At 39.8% G+C, this 24,647-nt stretch overlaps 1 protein-coding gene across 5 annotated transcripts in view; it reads left to right on the top strand.

The window, feature by feature from the left end:
• Positions 1–1,122: 1,122 nt before the first annotated feature.
• Positions 1,123–24,647, top strand: part of NCAM1 (neural cell adhesion molecule 1) — a 445,571-nt gene continuing 422,046 nt past the window's right edge. For 4 of the 5 annotated variants that reach the window (XM_072611083.1, XM_072611084.1, XM_072611082.1 and 1 more), the window contains exon 1: positions 1,131–1,374. In XM_072611083.1, the coding sequence (XP_072467184.1) occupies positions 1,323–1,374 (52 nt within the window). In that variant the 5' untranslated portion in view covers positions 1,131–1,322. Of the gene's footprint in view, positions 1,375–24,647 lie in introns of all 5 variants that reach the window. The other variant, XM_072611085.1, reaches the window with a different exon arrangement.

Genomic DNA, 24,647 nt, shown 5'->3' with positions numbered 1-24,647 from the left:
TGCTTTCTGTGTTGCCAAACATGTGAAGCCTCTTCACAGGAATAATGGTTTGACTGTCAACCACCTTGTACATCTTAGTGCAACATCTGAAAAACCTTAGAGTTATGTCTTCCAAATATTTGTGCTGTAAAATCCTATGGGGACAAGACTTACTTATCCTCCAACTCCCAGAAATAGTTCTTCTCCCCATACTTCTCTTTGAAGGCAGCTAGAAGAGCTAAGCTAACATCTGAGTGACTGGAATTCCATACATTTTCCCAGTTATTTTCCTCAAAAATTTTGAATGTCTAATCTGAAAACATAGTTGATCTTCGTGGTCACCATACTGAACCTGCTGTAAAACAAGATGTTTCCTTGGAGCGATGCTTGGCTTGTTAATAAATAGAGATCACCGTCTTAAGCACTTAGATACAAGAAAACACCCCTCTTTTCTTCCAGCGATTCCCCGAAATCTTGCTAAACATCTGCTTTTTCATCTACTTCAATTGCTTCCCACCTCCGTCCCCTGGGATCTGTCTGGTTGCTGTAGTATAGCTTCTCTGCGGGAGAACCAACTTCACAATCATGAAAAGACAAAAACTAAACAACAGAACAGGAGAATTCTCACTCCTGCCCTTTCTTTTGGTGAGTTCTGCTTCTGGGCGCCCCGTGTATGGTGAGGATTAAATGACCCGATGTAGGAGAAAAGCGCTTTGAAACGGAATCTCTGTGCCAACGAGGGGCATCCTTAGCCCTCCGCGGTGCCTTTCTGCACACTGTCACCTCGCCCTTAGTTTATTAAAGTAACCAAACCCACGGCTAAGGAGGGATAGGCAGCGGAGACGTAGTGGAGGAGGGAGGGGGGAGAAGTGTGAAAAGGAAGAAATCCCAGCCCTGCATTGGAGACAGCGTGTGAAAGATCCCAACTCTCCTGGAAATCCAGGCCGCGTTTTGCAGTCGGCTGCATCTGCCTCTCCTGTCTCTCTCACCTCCTTGATGTTCGGCACTATTTGAGGCTGGTGTGGTGGAAGGACACAGCGAGGTTCTCTCCCCCCGCCCCCGCCCCTCTTTCCCATCCTCATTTCCATCCCAGCAGACCCGGGGAAGCGCAAGGATCCCTGAGTTCCGAGTGTGCTGCGGCTGGGACTGTCACTCATTCTCTGATCAGCGCGTGAACGCAGCTCGGCAGCGGCTGGCAGGGCACAATTCTGCAAAAATAATAATACCGAGGCTGGCAATTGTCTGCCTGTGGGACTTCGGCTCTGTCGCCGGCCAGGCTCGTGGCAAGGGGGGACCGCAGAAAATTACCTTGCGAGAACATCCTTCCCAGCCAGCAGATTACAATGCTGCAAACTAAGGATCTCATCTGGACTTTGTTTTTCCTGGGAACTGCAGGTACCGCTTTTAAAAATCTGATTTGCCCGTGGCTTCCTTTCCCCCCTTCCTCCCTCCCGCGAAAACTATTATTTGAGGCGGTTTGACGTGGAATGCTAAAGCTTGCAATTCAATAAAAGCCCCCTTCGCCCCCCAAGCAACAGAAAAAGAGGCTCTCCGTCCTCCTTCCCACCCTTCTGGGTTTTCCATTGATGAGCCGTCTCCCCACGTAGCGAACGCCGGGCTTCCCCTCCCTTTGCAGTGCTCACTTTGTTGTACTCGGCTGCAGCCGGAGCAGGGCTGCCGGGGTGATGGGCAGAGGGCTCCCCTTGTGCATTGACACCCCCTCCCCCTGCCCCTCTCCGCCGAGGCGGCGGGTTCGGTGGCGGGGGCTTGGGAGACCTGGCGAGAGGGGACCGCCGGGCTTGGGGTGGTGCCGAACACGCGCGAGCCAGGGAAAGCACAGCCTTTCCCAGACGCTCGGACGGGTCGAAAGCATCGGCACCAGCTTCTTGGAGAGCCAACAATGAGGCCTCGGGGACCTCTTCTCCACCGCTTGCCCCCGTTTCCGTGATCTGCCTCCTGTCTAATAAAGTGAACCCCCTTGCTTTCTCGTTCCCTCCTTCCCCGAGGGTCGGAATAACGGTTTGCAACACTGGGGCTAAAGGAGAAGAAAAGCAGGGTTGTGTGGATGTTGTTCCCCCCCCCCCCCCTCGGTATGACGTGAGTTTTTCATTTGCCAAATTGCTGGTTAGTTGGAAGCCCTGCTCGCGGTGCCCTGAAACCTAAGGATGGAGTGATATCGGCTCTGTGATTTGACAGGAGGAAGTGCAGAGGGGCGGAGGGCGCAGAGGGCGTGAGCGGGGGCTGCCGGCTCTGTTTTCCCCCCTTCCCTGCACGTTGAGGGTAATGTTGTTGGGTGCCAGAGAAGATCATGGCAGGTCCTCGCAGGGAGCACCTCGCCCCTGTCTAATTTGCTTTGGGCGAGGTTCCCCATCCTCACAAAGTGGAAACAATAGAGAAGGAGCGAGCAGACCCCAGTGATGCTCAGTGTAGGCTACCGTGCCGCCCAGCGAGGCTCGGCCGAGGGGAGGCGGGGGGCTGGTCTCCTCGGAGGAGCCTCTGGGTGCCCCTCATCCCCCTCCCCGCGCGTTTGTTGACGGAGGATCGGGCCGGAGGGGGTGGTCGTGGAGAACGCGGGGCTGCCCGCAGAAAGGGCTGCTGCAAGTTCCAGGGGGTGGGTGCGGTGGGGAAGCCGAAAGAGGCCCGGGCCGAAAGCAGAGGCGCTCCCGGAGGCATAGGTGCGGCCGCTGGACCTGCTCTCGGGGCTCTTTCCGAGCCGGGGTGGAATGGCAGCCCGAGGGCAAAGGGAGGAGCCCGGTCTGGGGGCAGATCCGACACGAGCCCCTTCCCCGGGGTAGCCTCCCCCGCCCATCTCCCCCACGGACCCCACCCCCCGGCCACTCTCCCCCGGCGACCAATCAGAAAGAAGCTGGCTGGGCGGGAAGCAGCCAGAGGATTTTTATTGCGGCGCGGGTGGCGGCGGCGGCGGGGAGCTGCCGCGGTTGTCGCCCGGTTCTCGAGCCTAACGGTCTGGAGAAGAAACCCCGCCCTGCAGGCGGACCCCCCCGCCCCCCACTCTGTCAACTTCGGAGAAAATAAAATGGAGACCAGGTCGTCATCCCCCGAATCCCCCGCCCGAGTCTCTCCGTTCCCCGGCTGGCGCTCCACTTACCCCGGGGCGCACCCCCACCCCCTTCCCCTTCCATCCCCCGCCGGCCCCGGGACCCGGGCGAGGACGAGGCTGGGGCTGAGGGGAGCTGGCCCCGAGCCCCCGCCCTCCCCAGCGGCCTGGCCGCGCGTGCGCACAGCTGCGCTCGGACCGCCGGCCGTCGCCGCCGCCGCCGCCGCCGCCGCCGCGACGGGCCAGAGGCTGGAGCGTTCGGCTCTCCGCCGGGACCGCAGCTCGGGGTGGGGAGTGGGGGTGGCTAGCGGAGGCAGTGGGCGTGTCGCCGCCTGGGGCCACCCCCTGCCCCTCCCGCGAAGTGATCGCGCCTGGGAGGCGTGGCGGGGCTCATCCTCTCGTCTGTGTCACCTCAGCGGGGGGCAAGCGGGGTCGCCGGGACCGGCCCCGCGTTGGGCTGGGTGACGTAGCGAGAACCGGGACGCTTCCCCGGGCGCAGTGTGCCCGAGCGCGGATGCGCCCCACCGCATGGGGATGGGCGTAGCGCCCTGCGGCCTCGAATGCCCGGGAGTCACCGGGGCGTGACCTTTAGTGACCCCAGGGAGGTGCCGCCCCCCAACCTCCCGGGCTCGCCCCCGTCTCCTCCCTCTCCCTGGGCTTGCAGCTGTCGGGGGCGAGAGGCGCGCAGCTCCGGCTCCCCGGGAGAGCCTGGCAGTGCCCACCTGGCAGGTGGCTTAACAAAAGAAGTTGGACCCCAGCTTGTACTGAGCGCGTTCTGGAAAGGAATGCGCAAGACTGGCGTGGAATTCGCAGAAGAGAAGCGAAGTCTTGATTTTTGTCATTGGTGTGCATTTTGGAAAATATGCTATTTATACATGAAAATTTAGATACACGAACTGAGCCACAACACCGTCTTTATTTTAGGTGTACTGTGTTTAAGATAAAATACAAGCTTTATCAGTTTACTGTGGAAACTGGATTCCAAATTTTATAGTTTAAAAATGGCTTTGCTTAAGTGATCTGGAATAGTGGATCATGTGTTCACCTGTGTGTTTTTGTGCAGTGAGTACTAGCTCTTCATTTTAATGTGAAGCTGGAAAACACAGGAGGTTTTGTTCTAGGAAGATAACAGGGATTGGAAAGCAGCCCCCTTACTATCTTTTACAAATAGTTACACATCTAGGCATACTTAACTTATAAACTGTATACAACATAATAGTCATTTCAGCAAATTTTTGTTGTGAATTAAATTTTCTTGTTGGTTTTCATTGTAAGATTCCATATACAGCCTTTATAAAAAATGGTTGGTCTCTGATTTTGAGAAGATTACACTTGGGAATGCTGTAAGCCCTATAAAGCCCCATACTTGAAAGAAAAGAAACCATAATAACATTAGTATTTTAAAATACTGAGGACATTTTCAAAATAAAAACTACAATGCAGTGCTATATTCCAAATATAATGAAATATGTCAAAATATGGAGAGAAAAAATATAGTCCAGAAACTGCCTCACCATATCTGCCTATAAAGCAGATTCTGAAAATTTTCTTATATTTGGTACCAGCCTAACATGGTATTTTAAACTTTACATCCATATTATTTAACCTTTTTTTTTTTTTTGTAATGGGCATATTGATGGAACTCAGCCTTTTTTTCAGACTTATTTGTCTAGGAATCATCTATGATTGATTATAATACAATTATTGATTAGGAAAACAAAAACATCATGTTAAGTGCTTAGACTAGGAACTAAGACCAATCACCGAAGTTCATCCCAGTGTCTGCTTGCAACAGGCTGAGGCTGTACACTGAGTGGCAAAGACTGGTGGCAAGTTTTCTTCCGAGGGATTATTGACACATCAGAATATTTATTGAACTTGGAAAAGTACAGTTTTTGTATATAAATATATAAAATAAGTCATATGAGCACTTAGAAGTATCAAGGACCAAATGAATCAGACGTTATGAAGTTAGTTTAGTTTGTCTCTAAAATTAATGTATGATTTTCCCTTCCAATTAAAATAATGTTTTTGCAACTCAGGCTAGCGTGGACAAGACAGATGGCTTCTTTCCTTTTCTTACAGAAATCCTTGTTAAATTAGAGTGAACATCTTGGAAACAACATTACTTGACATTTCAACTTTGGGATTCCTGACATAATGACTTGATTTTTTTGAAAAGAAAAGAAATATTTAATTTAATATTAACTGAATGCATTTTCAGTATGTGTTGAGTATAACTACTTATACGTATTATGTGGTAGTATATATACATACACATACATATATGGCTCTATATATGTATATGCACTTTTTTTTGGATAGGCTTTTGTGCCTTAGTATAAAATAAAAGATTAATTTTTAAAATTCCTTATTGTTAAAAAATCTGAACTTTCTGGTGAGTGAGCGATAGAAAAGGAGAGCCAATTGAAAGAGAGGGAGGAAATATTGCACCTGCTATCATCAGTCTACAGGGAAAAGCTAGCAAGAGACAAATGCATTTTTTAAAAGGCTTTCCTGTGTATACAACTGCTATATGTTTTCAAGGAAAAAAAAATGTTTTAGTGCAAATTTTATAGCAGCCAGTTTTTCAGCTGAGTGATCTAACCAATTTATAGACTTAAGAAATGCCTGTTACTTTGTAAAGAAGAGCCTGTCTCTGCTATTTCTAGGAACAGATTGTTGAAAGACTTTTATTGTTGCTAATATAGTGTTTCCAAGTTAAGCAAAACTGAAAAGCTCTATCCGTTGTCTGTTTTGTGGGTTATGATGGTGATCTGAATTTTGAATAAGAAAGACTAAGATTGCCTTTCTTAAAAGATAGGAATTTCTGAGTGAATATCGGTATGAGACACTTTGATAGCTCTTTTAAAATGCTCAACAAGTCTGAGAGCAACCTAGTAAGAAAATGAAATGTAAAAGGTGGACTATAGTTTGCCATTTACCTCCCTGAAGAATAATGTGTGGTGTGGACTTCTGGATATTAAAAGAAAAAAAGTAATGAAGCTGTGATTTAAAAATACAGCTTAGACACATGGACTGCTGTTGGACAGTAAAATCAGAGAAACACTTTTGAAGGTCAGATTTGTGCTAGCTGTAGCCCCTTTTGTTTAGGAACTCTCAGTGCCAAACCTTAAAACCACTGCTGATGTAAAGGGATGTAAATTATTTGGGTTTGGCAGTAGTGCCACTCTGCCCTTTCAGTTCATGATGTTGAAATGCTGCCTCTCAGCTGCAGATGCTCATTAAGAGCATCGCCTTTTGATGTTAGTCTGAGTGCCAAATGGCGGGCTTTCAGGCAGTTTCAATACATTATACTTATAAACTGTCTTAGTCTATGTCTACATGCAGCCACTGAATCAAATGTTTTTCAAGCCAAGTTGATACAGTGTGGGGTTTTTTTTCAGCCATAATAACAATTGATTAGTTCAGATTAGGTTCTTCAAATAGTTAAAATGAACAGATGAATCATCTCCTCATTTGGTGTTTTTGATTGTCCAGACATGGCTCTAGAAAGCAGATGTGTATTTTTGAAAAATAGATTTTAAAATGGAAAAATGTTACGTTATTTTTCTGTGTGTGCTTTACTTACAAATGGCAACCCATTGAATGTTATTTTTTGTACTATATTATTCCTTTCTGAAGGTGAGTGCTTTCCATATATTTTGGTGAGAATAAAATGACTATTAGTCAGTTTCACATCACCCATGCTTAATGATTGTGTTTGTAGCTATGATTGTCCTTTGCAGCATCTGTTTTTCCTCTTTTTTACCCTTTTACCTGAAAGCCAACCCTCCCCTTCTTGACAATTTTGCTAAATTCATTTTTTTCAGTCCATTCAGTAAACATTTATTAAAGTATCTGTCTCTTTGTTGGGTGCAAGGAGAGATAAAGATAAAATAAGAAAGGTCGTAGAACTAAAGAGTTGTAAATGATCTCAGAAAAAAGTACTCAAAATACTTTTCCATATTTTAGTTGAAAGCATCATTATAAAAAAAGATTCATCATTACAGGGCATTTAAAAGTTTTGGAAGTTTATTACAGGGGCCTCATATACATAAATAAGGAAGGAAGTTGGAACAAAAGATTAAGTTATATTTTAACCAAGAAGTTTTTCCTAGATGACTTGATCTTTGTCTTCCCCTTTCCCTTAAGTTTACATGAGATACTAAGGAATTTGGGGGCTGAAAAAAACTTTGGGGCCTGAGACCTACATAAACCATGGGGGCTTATTTGGTAGAGTCCCCTTTGAAATGAATGTAGGGACTAGGAATCCAAATTAAACAAGAAAATTCAACAGGAATTACCATAACTTTCTAACCTTAGGTCAGATAGCATATTGAAACAGAGACTTTGCTCCTGATCAGATTCAGAAAGAGGAAGTGAATAGAAAATATCTTTAGCCTCTACCTAGAAATCTATTAGATAGCCCCTGGTAGTAAAGACCTCTCCTTTTGTAGAGAAAAATTGCTCCCTACCAAAGTTCTGGCATCCAATGGATCTACCTCATTATGGGGAGAGAATCCATTGAAGGTTTTTCTTAGTCTGATACTGTTTGTGAAAGATTTAATTCTCTAAATAAGGGACTGTAAGGTAAAGGAGAGATGGTAGAGCCCATTTTTCCTGTTGTAGGGAAGGCAGAACCTTGTAGATGATTGTAGGTGAGAGATGACTCATCCACCGTATAAGATCTACTTGGAGTAGGGCAAGTTGGGAGCAAAGCAATGAAGGAGAATGTAGTTGGAGAGATGTTCCTGTTTTCTTTTCATAAATGTTCTGGAAGCAATCAAAGGGGCAGTTAACTTGATGCCTTTTTATTAGTAAATAGGGTTGCTACTGATCAAGACATTAGGACTGTTTGTTTTTGTTTCTGGTTTTTTAAGATTATCTCTGAGATATTTAAGAACTCATGGGAAGAACAAAGACATAAACTTGGAACAAGGACTAAATCAAGTTATTCCAGAGCCTTAGACTTTCTAGAAGGAAGTCTAGAAGCTTGCCAGACTTTAGGTTTGGGGTTTGGTTACTGATGTATTTTGTGAAGAAACTCCCTCTATCAAATGCATTCAGTACTTGCACTGCAACATATATGTATGTATATGTATACATATACATACATATATGTGTATATATAATGTATGCCATATTTTGCCAGTTGTAGTGTATTAACAACTTTATTATGCAGTGATGTTAAGTTGGATAAGTTTGTGTTTTCATTATGTTCTGTTGATTCAGTGATGTTTATAGCCATTCTCCTCATCTCATTTGCAGATTTAAAGTAGTCATGAGCTAGGAGATAAAAAGACTGAACTTGTTAGAACTGAATAGCCCAAAAGTGATATTGAATCTGTTTGTTCTTATATAAGTGAAATGTACTTCTTAGCATTGTTGTGTATAAAGTGCTTAGTAAACCTTAAAAACTGTATTATTGTGAGATTAAATTATGGTCATTAATAATAAAATGTATGAACTCCCTGACATCTATTTTAGCCTATTTTGCATTATTTTTTGGTTTTCTATAATTGAATCTGACCAATGCTTAATCTCTATATCAATAAAGAAGTCCTGTATACGTCTTATGCAAGAAACTTTACTTTGGCTATATCTATTCCAGTAAATTGGGTAGTTAAATAAATTATCCTTAATTCCACCGAACTAGGTATATTCAGAGGAGCAAAAGTAAAAACTACATGAGTCAGGATTTTCTTAAAAAGAGAATTTCCTTTAATAGCAAAATTTTAAAGCGTGATTCATCTAAATAACCTCAACTCCCCACTTTCCTTTGCCTATATTATTATTTGGTAAAGCAGCTGGACAGTTGGCAGTGGTGTTCCCAGCATCATGCAATGCAATAATGATGTTGGTCATATAATATTATAGTTTAAAAACTAAATGCAAAACCTAGGTCTTGACCTAATCAGTAATGAGAATCTAGGAGTAATAATATATCTCTCTACTGTGAGTCTCAGAAACCAAAATGGATACTATTTTCATAATTAAAGAACGGTAGATAATTTACCACTTTCAAACCAATAAAACAGTTATTTGTCCTCAGTCCTGAAGATCTTTCCCTTTGCCCTCCTCCTCCCTCATTTTAAAAGTGTTCACTAAATGTTTTAGTTACCACATTGCTTTCTCTTTCCCTTTTTTGTCCAAAAATCTGAATGATTGGTTTACAAATATTGCCTTCACTTTCTTACTATCTAATCTCTCATTTGTCTTCTCTCACCTGGTTCCATCATGGGCTTTCCATTGACATGACTGTCTCCAAAGTGAACAATGCTTTCCTCTAGGACAAGCGCAATAGGTTTTGTATTCTCCCTGAATTTCAACCTTTTTAACCCACAATGAAACAGTGCTGATCTCCTTAATATTCTTTGATAACTTTGGCTTTGGTGACTATCAAGTTTTCCTGGCTTCCTTGGAGAAATGGTGGCGCAATAGATAAAGTGCTGGACTTGGAGTCCAGAAGGTTCTTTTCTACAAAATTCTGCATGCTCTTAACCACTCTGATCCCAGTTTCACTATTTAAAATGGGGATAATAAAAACTGTGATACCTACCTCATAGGGTTATTGTGAGATTCAAATAAGATAACTGTATATTAAACAAAATGCTGTGTAAATGTTAGTTATTTTTCTTCCTTTCATCCCTCTTACTGGCTGGGTTGAGCCTTCAAGAGACACTAAGAAGAAAATCTATTTGTCATCTCCAAAAAGTAAGTCTCTCTCACATTCTCAGTATTTATATAAAGCCTCTTATTCTAAAGCCCAGATCAAATCTTACCTCCCTCTTTGAAGACCATTTTTCACAATAACTTCTCCTTCTGAACTCCTTTTGTAAACTATTTTTCATAGTTTTGAGTGTGTGCCTGTGTATTTGTGTTTTCTGATATCAACTGTACTGCAGTAGCAATCTTGAGTTTCTGAGGGTTGCAATATGGAGGTAGGGGTAGATGGCAAGAAGGCCTCAGGGGGATTACGTAAAGCATAGCTGTTGCCTACTCGATGTGGTGGGTCATATGACATTTACCAGTCAAGCTAGAGCAGGAACCCTAGGACTAGTAGGAGTTCCAAAGCCAAGCGGGTTATGTTCCTCAGGGCATTAATCTGTTCCCTATTTAATACAAGAAGGTCCATTGGCAGCAGGTAAATGACTACATCAAACTTAACCTTTAAGTTGGTTAAGTGTGATCTATGGGAGAAGAGAGGGGGGAAAAACGTCAAAGAAGGGATAAGGATTGAATAGCTAGAGATAGAGACCGGGACAGTTCAATTCAAGAAATGTAAACTAAGTGCTTATTATAAGTCAGGAACTGAAGGTAACAAGCTAAAGCTTAGACATTGCCTCCCTTCAAAGAGTTTATTTCCTAGGGGGAGAGAAGCAATATATAGATACATATATATATATATATATATATATATATATATATATATATATATATATATATATATATATACACACACACACATATATATGCACATACACATATGTATACATATATGTTTATATACGTGTATATATTTAACATGTTATATATGTAAGTGTATGTACATATATGTATATGTGTGTGTGTATATATATACACATATACCCAGATAGGAAAATACAAGGTATTGGGGAAGAAGATTGACAGCCCAGAGGATAATAGAAAGTTTTCAATAGGAAACAGACCCTTAGTTCAACTTTGAAGGAAGATATGGATTCAAAGAGACAAAAATGAGGTAGAAGGATGTTCTATGGAAAGAGGACGCCTGTGTGTGAAGGCTGAGAGATGGAAGGTAGAGGGCCTAGCTTAGAGAATGGCTTTAGTTTATCTGGGACAGAAATTAATGAATGAGATGAAACAATATAAAGTAAGGCCGGACAGATGGGTTGGAGCCAGTAGAATAAATGTCAGGTAGTAAAGTTTTTATCTAGAAGCAATTGGGAACCAATTAAAGCTTTTTGAGCACAAAGTGTTATGGTAAAACCTGTGTTTTAGGAAGATGATTTTGTCAACTTGGCATGACTGAACTTGTGAGTTTGAATCCTATCATTTACCAGCTATGTGACCTTAGGTTAACTCATTTTTATTATGATGATTATAGTTGTTGATATTAAGTGTTCTCCCTTTCCCTTTAGAATAATGCCTCTTCCAGTTTTTCATTTCTTCAGCATTGTGAAATTTTCCATTTCTCTTTTACCCCTCACATCCATCAAATCCTACAGATTCAACCCATATAATATACTTTTAAAATTCCTCCTTTCTATTCACATAGCACACACATTATGGGTTTATCTTAAATGTAAGCAGAATATCAATATTCTGATTTACAAATAGGAAAATTTACTAGTTGATCATTCACTTTACAGAAGGAATTTCAACTTTTAAAAAATAGCTTTAAAAAATAAACTCACTAGTATATTTAAACTATATTTTTGTTTACCAAAATTTTATGTATTTGCTAAACTGAGAAGAGGTATCATGTGAGAAGATTATGGCTGTTCTTGCTTATGCAAAAGAGTAATTTCTGAGGTGTGAAAATCAAATTTATAAAAAATAAGTATTTCTCCACATGTGACTCCTTTGAAAATCTCTGACATGTTTCCTCTCCATTTCTGATTGTCTGTTAGTTGGCTATGGCAGTTAAGCTTTTAAGTTAGTTTTAATGTCCTCTCTGTTGTTTTCACTTCTATCCTCATAGTCAAGTACACAAGGGAACTTGGTTCATTTCATAAATCCTCTTTAAAAGCCTACTATCTTTGTATAATAGAAACAATTATCCGTTAATTTCTCTTTTCTATACCTGTGACTGCCTTGGCAATTTCTTATGGTGGAATACTCCTATTCTGAATATGAGTAATATAAGGGGAAAAGCACTAGATTCAGTTAAGAGACTAGGATTCTGATCTTGACACTACTGTGGGTCTCTAAACTATGTTATCTCTACGTTCCCTTCCGAATCTAAAATGAAAATTTAAATCTAAATCTAAAGTCTAAAATACCATTTTGTAAGTTTTCAGAAACATCTCTTCTGCAAAGCAAGTTCCACCTGTTTTCTGGTTCAGTCCTGATCACTTTCTTACATCAGTTTCCCAGCCAGCCAAATTATCACTGACCTTTCTTTTGTTCTCCCTACATCTACACAGTGTCACACCTAGAAGGAGAAATCCTTTTCCTGAACCCTCATTTTGAGAGTCACTTTCTTGCCCAGAAGGCTACGAGGACTTTTTCATGGAGCCAAAATTCCTTAGATCAATCTACCAATTAAGAGATCAATCCATATCTCTAATATTCTTAAATTTGATGTCTGAAAAACCTTCACTATTTCCTCATTTCTTATAAAGTCCCTGTCTCCTTAGCCTGACACTTGGGATTCTCCATAATTTTACCCCACCCTATTTAATTTAATTTCCCTCTTATTCCCCAGTATGAATTGTCCCTCCATTCCAGACAATTGAGTCCTCTGTCTCTCAGACTTGACCTTCTCCTTCCCTTTTCCCTCTGACTGTGTAAGTTCTACTCATCATTGAAGGCCCAAATCAAAGCTATTGTAGTCCTTCCACAACCATTTCAACACCTAAGAATGACTTCCTTTTCTAAAATTTCTGTAGCATGTTCACTTATTTGGGCATCAAGTCATATATTGCCTCGTACTATTTAACCGTTTCTGTTTAAATCTGAAATGTAAATTTCTGGAAGGTAAGGAGCATGTCTTATATCTGTTTTGTATTCCTTTTTCCCTAAGTGGGTACTCATAAATTCGTTAAATGAACTAATTTATTAAAGTTGTTGCTCAGGATTCACTTCCCACTTATTAATGAATGAATAAGGATTTATTAAGTGCTTACTATGTGTCCAGCACTGGGGATACAATATGTAAATACAACAGTCCTTGCCTTCAAGAGGCTTGTATTATAATAAGAGTGACTTCATACACATATAGGAAAGTGATGGCCCAGGAGGATGCTTTAATTGGGAAGTCACAGTACTGATGAGTGGAGACAGTGGAGAGCTGATTAACTGATCCATTTTGCAAAGCATCATCGACAGTATAGATTGTTAAGGGGAGGGGGCTGACAGGGAATGAGGTGGAGGGGGAGTTGGGAGAGGTAAGTCCAAAGGCTATGACAGACAGGATCCCAAGAAGAGAGCTGAGGTGGAATATAAAGTGAGACCTCAAGCCTGTGCAGGAGTTCCAGGGCTAAGACAGCCATAGCATAGATTTGGAGCTAGAACAGACTGTCTAGGCCTTTGAGTCCAAAACCTCAATTTTACAGATCAGAGGACTATGACATAGAGAGGTTAGAGGCTTTGCCAGGGTCACACAGTCAGAGTCTGAGAATTTGAAAACAGGTCTTTCTGACTTTTAAGTCTGGTGCTCTATATTTTCATTATATCATGCAGCCTCTCATAGGCTAGGTCCCTCCAGGGCTTGAACTGCTCCTGACTTATTCCATTAAGATGCTGAAGTTTGGCATAGGCCGGCAGCAAGTGAATGTCAGTATCCCACTGACCCCTTCCCTCAGCTGAGTAAGTGTGGCAGCTGTAGAGGAGAGAAAAAGATAAGTGTCAGGGAGAGAGCAGAGATTGTGTAACTGTGGGCAGGTCTATGGTGAAAGTTTAGGAAAGGAGGGGTAGGAGAGGGGTATTTACAGGTTTGGAGGTAGCAGGTGCAGCATCTGGTATGTGAATGAAGGGAGACAGGGAGAGTAAGACTGAGAAAGAGATATAACCAGGAAGACAGACATAGAAATAGATTCAACAACAAAGAGAAATATTGAGAGAGAGGGGAAAATGAGAGACATATTTTGAGACAGAATAAATAAACTATCATCTCCAATTTTGGTTAGACTTCTTAAGCTGTAGTTATTTACTTTGAAAAGATTTTTTTGTACTAGTTTTTACTTGTAGTTTTCAAACCATTATACAAAGTGTTTCAGAAGTCTCTTCATAAATGTGGAAACTGTAACATTTACCTATTCACTCAAGGAAAGAAAAGTAAAATTCAGACACTGATGGCTCTGAACACTGTAACTGGACCAAATCCTGCCTCCCTGTCCTTTTCTCCTCATCACGTGATCATACAAGTACATTCAGCAACTACTTATAAAAGAGTCCTTTAATCATGATACATCAGAAATTGTACCAATAGCCAGGCACCCTGGATACACCACTTACTGATTGTGTGATGCTCGAATGAGTCTGAGCCTCATCTCCGTCACCTGCAAAATAGGAATAGAATTTGTACTGTATATCTCACAAAGTCAGTCATGAGGCTCAGATGAAATGATTTATGCAAATATGTTTTTTAAACTATAAGGGGTACAAATACAAAGTCTCATTGTCATGCAGTACTAAAGCACATGCCTCTCAGAGAGAACATAGGTATAGGTTGGTCCCAAGCTAAAAGCATCTCTGCTCCTAGCAAGCATGTTTCTCTCCACTGTGTTTGTAATATGGAGACGTATTGGGCGGTGAGAATCACTTCCTGTCATCTCTAGAGAACTGAAGAACTCATTTTCACTCATGTGTTTCACTCTCCATTATTATTATTGTTTTTGTATCCAGTAGACCAAAGAATACAAGTACTACAGACTTGTTCAAAGTGTTTGGCTACATTGTAGTTTTTATTTGTGTTGAATGATGCCCAAGTCAACCTTGAAAAATGTCACAGATAACTGGGCATTATTCCTTACCCAGATTTATTTTTTGCTCTTCTTGGCATTACTCATCAGAAGTTTAAACTTTTCACCAAAGAAAAGTGAGCTGTCTAAATGAAGCTTTAAAAGGACATGTAGACAATGATACAATAGGAGACTGAAATGAGTCAGTTAATTTTAGCCAACCCTAGTAAGAGCCTACATTGACATAACATTTTATGATGTGTTTGTCATTTTATCATTAGATCCTCACAGCAATTCATACGAAGGGCCTAAAGTATTATTATCCCCATTTTGCAAATGGGGAAACTGAAGCTCAGGGAGGCTACGGATTGCCCAAGTATTCTTTTTTATTAGACCATGCTACCTTGACTAATGATGGTTTTGATTTGAATCAGCATTTTTTGAACTGAGGTAAAGATCTGGAGACCTTTGCCTTCTAAACCTAAGTTTTCCATTGGCTGGATGTTTGAACTTGGGCGTATCGCTCTGGATATTCAATGATTTCTAAGACCTCTTTACATTCTAATACTCTGTGAATTTATACATTATAATTTAAATAAGAGCCTTTAATCTGGTCAGATTTGAGAAACTAGGTTGAAGATTTAGTTAAATTATCTTTTTCTATAAAAAATATGCTTTGTTTTTAAATTTTAATATATTATTTATAACTCAGAGATCGACATTGGTTTTATTTTTAGAAGATGTGCATTTTAAAAAGTGCCTTTTCTTATTAGTTTTAGTTATATTTGAAAACCAGGTAATGATATGCTTATTTGCTGACCATAGCTAAATGAAGCAGATTATTTGTGAAGTTTTTTGGGAGATAAACATTCAAGGATATTTGCATAGTACTTTTTACTATGAATTAAGTTCGCTTCAGCAAACGTTTATTAATCACTACTGGGCTGTCCACTAGGGGAGATTTAATGTTTAGAAAGACAGTTTCCATCCTAATGGAATTTATAATCTAGTTAAGGATATGATGTATATAGAATTAACTATTATAATGTAGATAATGTGAATGCAGAGCAGAGGTGCAGAGGGCAGACCTCATATGAGGTCTAAGAGTTTCTAGCAAACTTCATTATTAGCTGGGGGAAGATCCAGGAAGTCTTCGTGAAGGCCATGGTATTTGAGTTTGTTTTAAAAAGATAGAAATTCAGTTAATGAGAGTCGATAGAGCTCAGTCGCAGGGAGGCAAAGTATAGAGTAATAGGGTTTGGGTTTGAATCTCATTTCTGTTCTTACCATTTATATTACTTCTCTGGTCCTCAATTTCCTTTATATAAAAAGAAGGGATTTGATTACATATCTTCCAAGATCCCTTCTAGCTCTAAATTTATGTTTCCATAAACTTCTTATGGTTCCACATACAGGAATCTCCCATCCCTAGATTTTTCATAAACCATCCCAGATGGCTAGAAGGTACACCCTCCTCACCTCTGCTTCTTAGATCCCACCTCTTTAAAAGCTCAGTTCAGGCACCACCTTTCCTGTTCCTCCATCCAATACACACACATACACAAACACACACAAACACACAACCTCCTCCCATAAATGTTTCTTGTATTTATTTTGTATAAATCAATTGTGGTCTTACCTTATTTCTCTCCATATTTGCCTTTGTATCCCCAGTCCTTATCATAGTGCTTAGCACATAGTAGGTGCTTAATAAATGCTTGTTCAGTCAACATATTACTATGTATTAGTCACCATCCTGAGTGCTAGGGATAGAGAGGAAAGCAAATCCTGTTCTTGACCTCAGGGATCTCACATTCCATAGAGGGAGACATGTAAATAACTAAGTACCTGCAAGATTATACAGAGTAGTTAGAAGGTAATCTCAGAGGGAAAGAAGGAATGAAGGAAGGAAGGAAGGAAAGAAATAAGCATTTATTTAGCAACTGCTATATGCCAGGCACTGTACTAAGCATTTTACAAATAATAATACTAATGATCATAATGGTAGCTAACATTTATCTAGTGCCTACTGTGTGCCACACACTGTGCTAAGAGCTTTTTATTATCTCATTTATTATTATCTCATTTGATCCTCACAAAAACCTTAAGAGGTAGGTGTTATTATTATCCCCATTTTTACAGTTGAGGAAACCAGCTGACAGAGATTAATGTGACTTGCCCAGCGTCACACAGCTAGTAAGTGTCTGAAGCTAGATTTGAACCCAGGTTTTCCTAACTCCAGGCCTAGCATGCTATCTGCTGTGTTACCTAGATGCTTCTAAGGGAAGGCGCTAGCGGTTAGATGAACTAGAAAAGGTCTCCTGTAGCTGGTAGAATTGGAATTTAATCTTGATGAAGGCCAGGAAGTTCAGGAGAGGGAAGGGTTTTGTTCTGGTTGGAGATGAAGATGTAGAGGGAGAGAATTACAGGCATGTGGGATAGCTGGCGAAAAGTCACAGAGAGGGTAGATGGATGGGGAACAATAGCAAGGAGGCCATTGTAGCTAGATCATAGGGTAGGGGTGGGGAACCTTCAGCTTCCAGGTCACATTCAGCCTCTACGTCCTCAAGACGACAGCTTCCCCAACCCTGTCATAGGATATGCAGAGTGAAGTATAAGAAGACCAGAAGGTAGGGAGTGGCCAGGTTATTAAGAGGTTTAAACGACAAATGACTATATATTTGATCCTGGAGTAGGGATCCCGTGGAGTTTATTGAATGAGAGTAGGAGGAGATGGTTAGATCTGTGCTTTAGAAAACTGTCTTTGGCAGAGGAGCTGAGCATGGATTGGACTGGGGAGACACTTAAGACAGGCTGTTATAATAGTTCAAGCAAGAGGCCATGAAGGCCTCTACTAGGGTGGTAGTTATATAAGAGGGGAAAAGGGATCAGTAAGATGTTTTGTAAAGGTAGAAACAATAATATTTGGTAAGCAGTTGGCTACGTTGTCAAGGATGGCGCTGAGATAGTGAGTCTGCATGACTGAGAGAACAGTAGAGAGGAGGGCTCTATTTTGGACATAGTGAATTTGAGATGTCTGAAAGGCAGTGGATGATGTGGGATTGTAGTTAAATAAAGGGATTGGGGCTGGATATGTAGATCTGGGAGTCATCTGCATAGAGAGGATAATTAAACCCTAGGGAACTGATGAGAGTCCCAAGTGAGAGCATATTGGAAAAGGAGGGTCTGGGACAGAGCCTTGGGAAACGCCCTTGGTTAATGGGCACGGTATGGATAAACGCAACACCTGCAACAGGAGGAGCCTGAAAAGGAGTTAGACCGATAGAAAAACTGGGGAGGAGGATGGATCCAGAAATAAGTGATCCACAGTGTCAAATGTTGCAGAAAGGCTAAGAAGGATGAGGCTTGGAAAAGCTCCATTAGATTTGGAAATTAAAAAATCATTTAGTGTCTTTGGAGAGAGCAGTTTCAGTTGAATGATGAGGTCAGAAGTCAGATTGCAAAGGGTTTAGAGGAAAGTGAGAGGAGACGTGGTGCAGGCACCAAATGTAGATAGCTTTCTCAAGCAGTTCAGCTGGAAAGAGGAGAAGTATAGGATAATAGCTGTAAAGGGATGATATGATCCAGGGAAGGTTATTGATTGATTTATGAACCTGTTTTGAGAAAGCATCCCAAACATAAGGAGGAGTGAGCAAAGGGACAGTAAAGTTTGGGTTGTTCAAGAGGTCATCTATTTTGACTGTTGCATATGACTGTAGTTTGAGAGAAGGTTGAAGATGTTGGAAGAGACCATATTGGAGATGGCCTTGAATGTCTGGATAAGGATTTTGAGGTTCTTAATGGAAAAAAGGTAGCTATTTAGCTTTTAAGCCCTATACAAGTTGGCCATCACCTATCTTTCCGACTTCCCTGGATATTGCTTCTCCTGCCTATACTCTCTATTCCTAATACATTTCATTTCCTGCCTTCATCCCTCTGTATTGGCTATCCCTTATCCCTAAAATGTACTTTTTTTTCTGCATCATAGAGACCCTCTTTTCCTTTAATTTGTAGCTCAAGGGCCATCTTCTACATGAAGCCTTTCCTAATTTCTTCAGTTGCTTGTGTTCTCCTTCCCATACTATCTTATATTTAGCCACTTTGTATGTATTGGTATTTAAACTTTGTATTTATGTTGCATATATATTTATATGTCCTCGTTGTCTCCTCTATTTTAATGTAAGGTCATTGCTAATAGAGATTTTTTCATTCTTTATATCCACAGGGCATATAATAAGCTCTTAATAAGTATTTGTTGATTGATTGATTGAATCCTGAATCATGCTCCATCAGTCAGCCTCCCTTCTTTTATGAAACATTAATTTCTCCTTAACTACTTGTTTCTTGCTTTCATTCTACCAACATGTTTATGTTTCCCTATGCTAAAAATGCCTTTCATTATTGACTTTCCTACCCCTTTCAAACCACTGTGTTATCTTTACTACCAAGTTTCTAGAAAGGATAATTCATACTTGTTCCATCTACTTTCCTCCTCATCCATTCCTCAGTCCTTTGCCATCTGGCTTCAGTCTCTCCTACTCTACTAAATTCTTCTCTCTGTGATACATTATTACTGATCCAGTGGCCTTTTCTCATTCCTCATTCTCCTTGACCTTTCTGCAGCATTTGATCTTGTTGACTGCTCCTTTCTGGATACAGTGTTCCCTTGGTTTCTGTGACAGTATTTTTCACAGTTCACCTTCTACCCTCTCTGTGCCTTTTTTTGTCCCCTGTTCTGTTTCTTCTTCCTTTATTCAAGGAAGCTTCTTTTCTTTTCCTAAACTTTCTCACTTTTGTGATTATCTCAATTTGGTAACTCTTATTTGGGTTCCTGATATTGAAAGTAACAATTATATTCATCTTTGGGTCTCAAAAGAATTTATTAGGGACTTGAATGATATATATGTGTATCTCATTGATCAGAGGAGATAACATATGTAGTACTTAATATGCACGTAGTAGGTGCTATGGAAATGCTTATTCCTTCCTTTTCCTTCTCTGTCCTCTTCCCTCTATTATATATATATATATATATATATATATATATATATATATATATATATATATGTATGTATGTATGCACGTCTCATGTCCAAAAGACCTGTAGTTTTACTAACCAATTTCACGATTTCAAATGCTTTGATCACTATTTCTATGCAGATTTACCCAAATCTGTGTATCTGACCTTGAAATCTCATAGAGCTCCAGTCCTTTATTTCCAACTGCTTCCTGGATATTTTCATGTAAAAATCTTCCAGTAGTTTAAATTCAGTGAGGCTGAAACTGAACTCATCACCTTTACATTCACTGCCCCATCCCCACCCCCCAAAAAACTTTCTATTCCTCCAGCTGTTAATGATACTACCACTATACTAGCAGGTCCCCAGCTCCCACTTGCCTACATCCACACAGGTGCAAAGTCCTGTCAGTTCAACTTCTGTAATATCTCTCCTGTCCCTCTTTTCTCTTATTCTCAGTGCAGCTACCCTAGTACAGAAACCCATCCCATCACCTTTTATCTGTGCTATTGTTTTTATTTTAATACTTTTTATTTATTTTGTTAAGTATTTCCTAATTACATGTAAAATCTTTTTTAGCATTCATTTTTTAAAATTTCAAGTTCGAAATTCTTTCTCTCCATTCAAGCCCTCCCCTTTCCTTGAGAAGGCAAGCAATTTTATATTGATTATACATGTGAAGGCATGCAAAACATATTTCCACATCAGCAATGTTGCAAAACACATTGTCTGTGCTATCATAATTGACACTTGGGTTTTCCTGCTTCTCCACACTCTCTTCTCCAGTCCAACTTTTGAAGCTGTGTTGAATGTAATCTTCCGGTCACATTGGTTCTTTAACGCTCAGCCCAGTTCTTAGCAACAGCATGTGTTTGACAAATGCTTCTTGACTTGACTCTACTTGGACGTCTCAAAGCCTCTTGGATTTAGTCCTTTCCTTATTTGCTATTCATTAATTATTTATTTAACCCAGCCCATTTTAGCATCAAGAAACTGAGTCTCAAATAGGACAAGTGGCTTGACCAAGGTCCTGTTGCTAATAAGTGGCAGAGACACTGCATGGTTGTAAGCCTGGTAGAGTGCAGGAGTTCATAACCTTTCTTGTGTCATGGACCCCTTTGGCAATCTGGTGAAGACATGGACCCTTTCTGAGAGTCATGTTTTACACGCATAAAATGATCTCCTTATAAAGTAGGTTAGAGGGTAGTGAAAATAAAGATATTAATTTTTCCCATCCAAGAACATGAACCTCATGAAATATATCCACAGATATCTTAAGGGTCTATGGATCAATCCCAGGACAAGAATCTCTAGTATAGTGGAAAGAGTACAGGATTTGGAATAAGGAATCTTAGGTTTGAATGCTTACCTACCACACCTCTTCCTTCCCCTCATCCCCTCACTAACTCTATGACCAGTGCCAGTCATTTATTGCCTCCAAGCTTCACTCTCCTTATCTGCAAAATGTGGATAATAATACTTACACTCTGTGTGTGTGTGTCTGCGTGCATCCGCAAGTATACACCCTCTATTTGCATCTGCACATATACACCTTCTATTTCACAGAGTTGTAAGGAAAGTGCTTTGTAAATCTTAAAATACACCATGCATTGTTACCATTTCGTACATTTTTTTTCAACAGAATATTATTTCACAGCAATAGTTCCATGTCTTGGCATAGTCCATAGACTTGTGATGGTTTTTGATGTTTAATATAGATTAAATTAAATTATCTTTAATATAAATGAAATTATCTTTTCAGAAGTTATTTTAAAGGTTTTTTAATTGCATTTTTTAATTTTCAAAATTAGTTAAAATGTAAAAAAATCTGTCTTCAAGTGCTATTTTTTTAATCTACCTGATTTTGAGCAAAGTATTTGTTGTATTGAAACTTTACGAGGAAAGTTCATGTTGTTAGATGATCCCAGAGTGACTTTATAAATGAAGGGATATTAATAGGTAATCCTACAGGTAAAACTTCCATAAACCTAAGGATAAAAATGCTAACTACTTTTTTCGAAAAGAATTACACCTTTGAGATATTTTAGCAGAAGCCTCAGCCTATATTCTGCCAATATGTATTATACCTGTATATATTCTGATTTTAGAAATGTTTCAATAAAATATTCCCATGAAGAGAAATATGCTTACATAAATTTCATATGGCAGTATTTTATCTATTTTCTTTTTGGGGGGGTTATCTTTCAACAGGTTTCCTTTTTGTGTGTGTGTGGGTGTATAAATTTGGATCTTGTTTAACTTGTGGTTTTTTGAAATCATGACCCAGATATTTAATTACTTTGTATCTAGATGTATGATTTTAATAATATAATTGTAGAGATATTATCTAATTACATACAAACAGTTTTCCAAAGACTAGCCTAAGAATGTAATTCCAGGTTTATAAAAATTCCTGTAACTGGCTGTAGATTTTAAAATGATACAAAAGGTTTTTTTTAAAAAAATCTAAATTTGCATTGTTTACAAAATATTGTCAAATTAGAGCCAAAGTGGTTGGTGTTATTGTCTAATCTTATGTTTAAAAATAAACAGTCAAAATAATTGAAGAAACCTCTGGGTTTAGAAAAGCTTGTTGGTGGTTCTTCACATCCTACCCAAAAAAAGCAGCCTGTCTTTGCATATTAATCACTCTATGAAAAGAAGCTTGCCTTATTTGCATTGTGCATGCACCACGAAGTCCAATAGTGTGCCTGAGAAAAAAAATGGGGGAATTGTAATTGTTGTTCTGAAAAGGGGTTTTATTCCATTCAAGTGGAAAAGCTGAATGCTGGAGAATTAGTGCAGTGTTTTGTGGGAGAAGAGTTCCTTTGGGCCCAAGCATTTCATGTGGTGCAGTCCTTACTGGTAAGGAGCCCAAACACTGGGTCTTGGGTTGAAGGGAGTGACTCATCCTTGTATGTAATCTTCATCCTTGTAGATAATTTGTAATTTTATATCCAAATCCTGGTTTTTGAATAATGCAAAATAGGATTTGAATAATGCAAAATTCAATTCTAGTAAATGGTATAGTATTCTAGCTCTTGGGAGAAAAAATATTCAATTTTTTTTTATTAAGGACTGATGCATTAGTAAAATAACCAAAAATGAACAGGTGAAGCAAGGCTAATTGTATGGATTTCTTTTAATCAGACAGTGCAAAGTAGCTATACTTTGAACATGGATATTTTTTCATTCTTCTAATTAAAATGCTTGTTTAAGATGAAGTCTATTTAATGTTCATTTTATTACCATTGCTAGTGAATAAATTTCATAAAGTTGTCAGGCAAGAATTCTCGCTTGCTTTTGATGCTGTCTTCATTCATACACTTTCTCCCACCTAGATTGCCCTCTTTATCTCTACCTGGCTCTGTATTCCTTGTCTCCATGGGAAGTACAGATTCCCTTCACCTCCACATTCATTTGAGGTTGTTTTGAAGTGTTGGTTGTAATACCTTTTTCTATTCTTTTGTACTTGAGTGGATCTGTGATCTCATTAATGGGGTTTTCTCTCCACTAGCGCAGATTACAACCCATCTCTGCCTTCTCATTTTACACAATTCTAGTCTGTGGTCTCCTTTCATTCTTTCACAGAGGACCTACCAAACCTACTAGAGAAGGCATCTTCTGTTTGTTTAGTTTACATTTTATAGGTATCAGTGTATCAGTCAACCTCCTCCCTCTGGTATCTCTTGCTCATGAGACATGACTGGATCTTCTCCTTCTTTGGAGTATCCTATTCACAGGTGATATCCCTTGTGCTGCTTCTTCTTTGTAGGTCACTGCAGAAAAAGGTTTATTCTCACCATAGGCTACATTTTTCCTTAGGTCCTGGCAAAAATTGTGCTGTTCTGAGATTTGCAACCACAATTCATCACTGGGAGAAAAAGATGGGTGTTTGAATTGATTAACAATTTAGGATCATTGAAAACACTGTATGGATAGTGTCCCAGATGAAATTCAGACAGTTCTTCTCACTTTGCAAATTCTGTATCCATTTCATTGTGCCTGTGTTGTGCCTGACACACACACATATACACATTTGTAAAATGAATTAGTATTTCAGTGGATTATAAGGGTATTCTGAAGGGTATGTGCATACACACATATACAGATGTGTATATATACATATACATGTTTACATACACATGTGTTTATATATGTATGTATATATTATATATAGGTGGCACGGTGAATAGTGTCAGGGCTGAAATCAGGAACACTCATTTCCATGAATTCAAATCCAGCCATAGACACTTATTAACTGTGTGACCCTGGTCAAACCACTGAACCCTATTTGCCTCAGTTTCCTCATCTGTAAAATGAGCTGGAGATGGAAATGGCAAAATCAGGCCTGTAATTTCATCGGTGTAAATAACTCTCAATGAATAACTTCCTCTGCAGATTGGCACCTTCTTTGTACCTGAGAGTTGCCTAGAGCACTGAGACTTGAAGTAAGTTGATCAGGGTAGTGTTATGTGTGTCAGAAGCAGGGCCTAGAACCAGGTCTTTCTCACTGTGAGGCTGGCTCTTTATCCCACTGAAACACACACACACACACACACACACACACACACACACACACACACACTTCATTAACTATCCAGTTGCCTAAATTGAATATTCTAGTCTGGACAATAAACATTTTTTCATCTGTTTGGTTTATCATGTAAGGATTATTACATAAATAATCTTGGATCTCATGTTGGAGGCCCAGTCCTCTTTTCAGGATTGATGCAATACATGATAAAAATATTATAATAATATAATAATAAAAATATTATGATAAGGTTCATCAGAGGACTTTTCCATCCATTAGGATTCTCTCTTCCCTTTGGACCCTATACATCTCTTGACATAGTGGTTTTAGATTTTGTCACGAGTCAATCCACCTGTTTTATTAGTAGCTTGATGTTAATAACTAGGTGATCTTTGAACAGATTTAACTCTGTGGTTTCATTTAATGATTTGTAAATGATCATAAAA

Source organism: Notamacropus eugenii, chromosome 5 (genome assembly GCF_028372415.1).
Source record: "Notamacropus eugenii isolate mMacEug1 chromosome 5, mMacEug1.pri_v2, whole genome shotgun sequence".
NCBI classification, from domain to species: domain Eukaryota; kingdom Metazoa; phylum Chordata; class Mammalia; order Diprotodontia; family Macropodidae; genus Notamacropus; species Notamacropus eugenii.
This window is presented reverse-complemented; position numbering and strand designations above follow the sequence as displayed.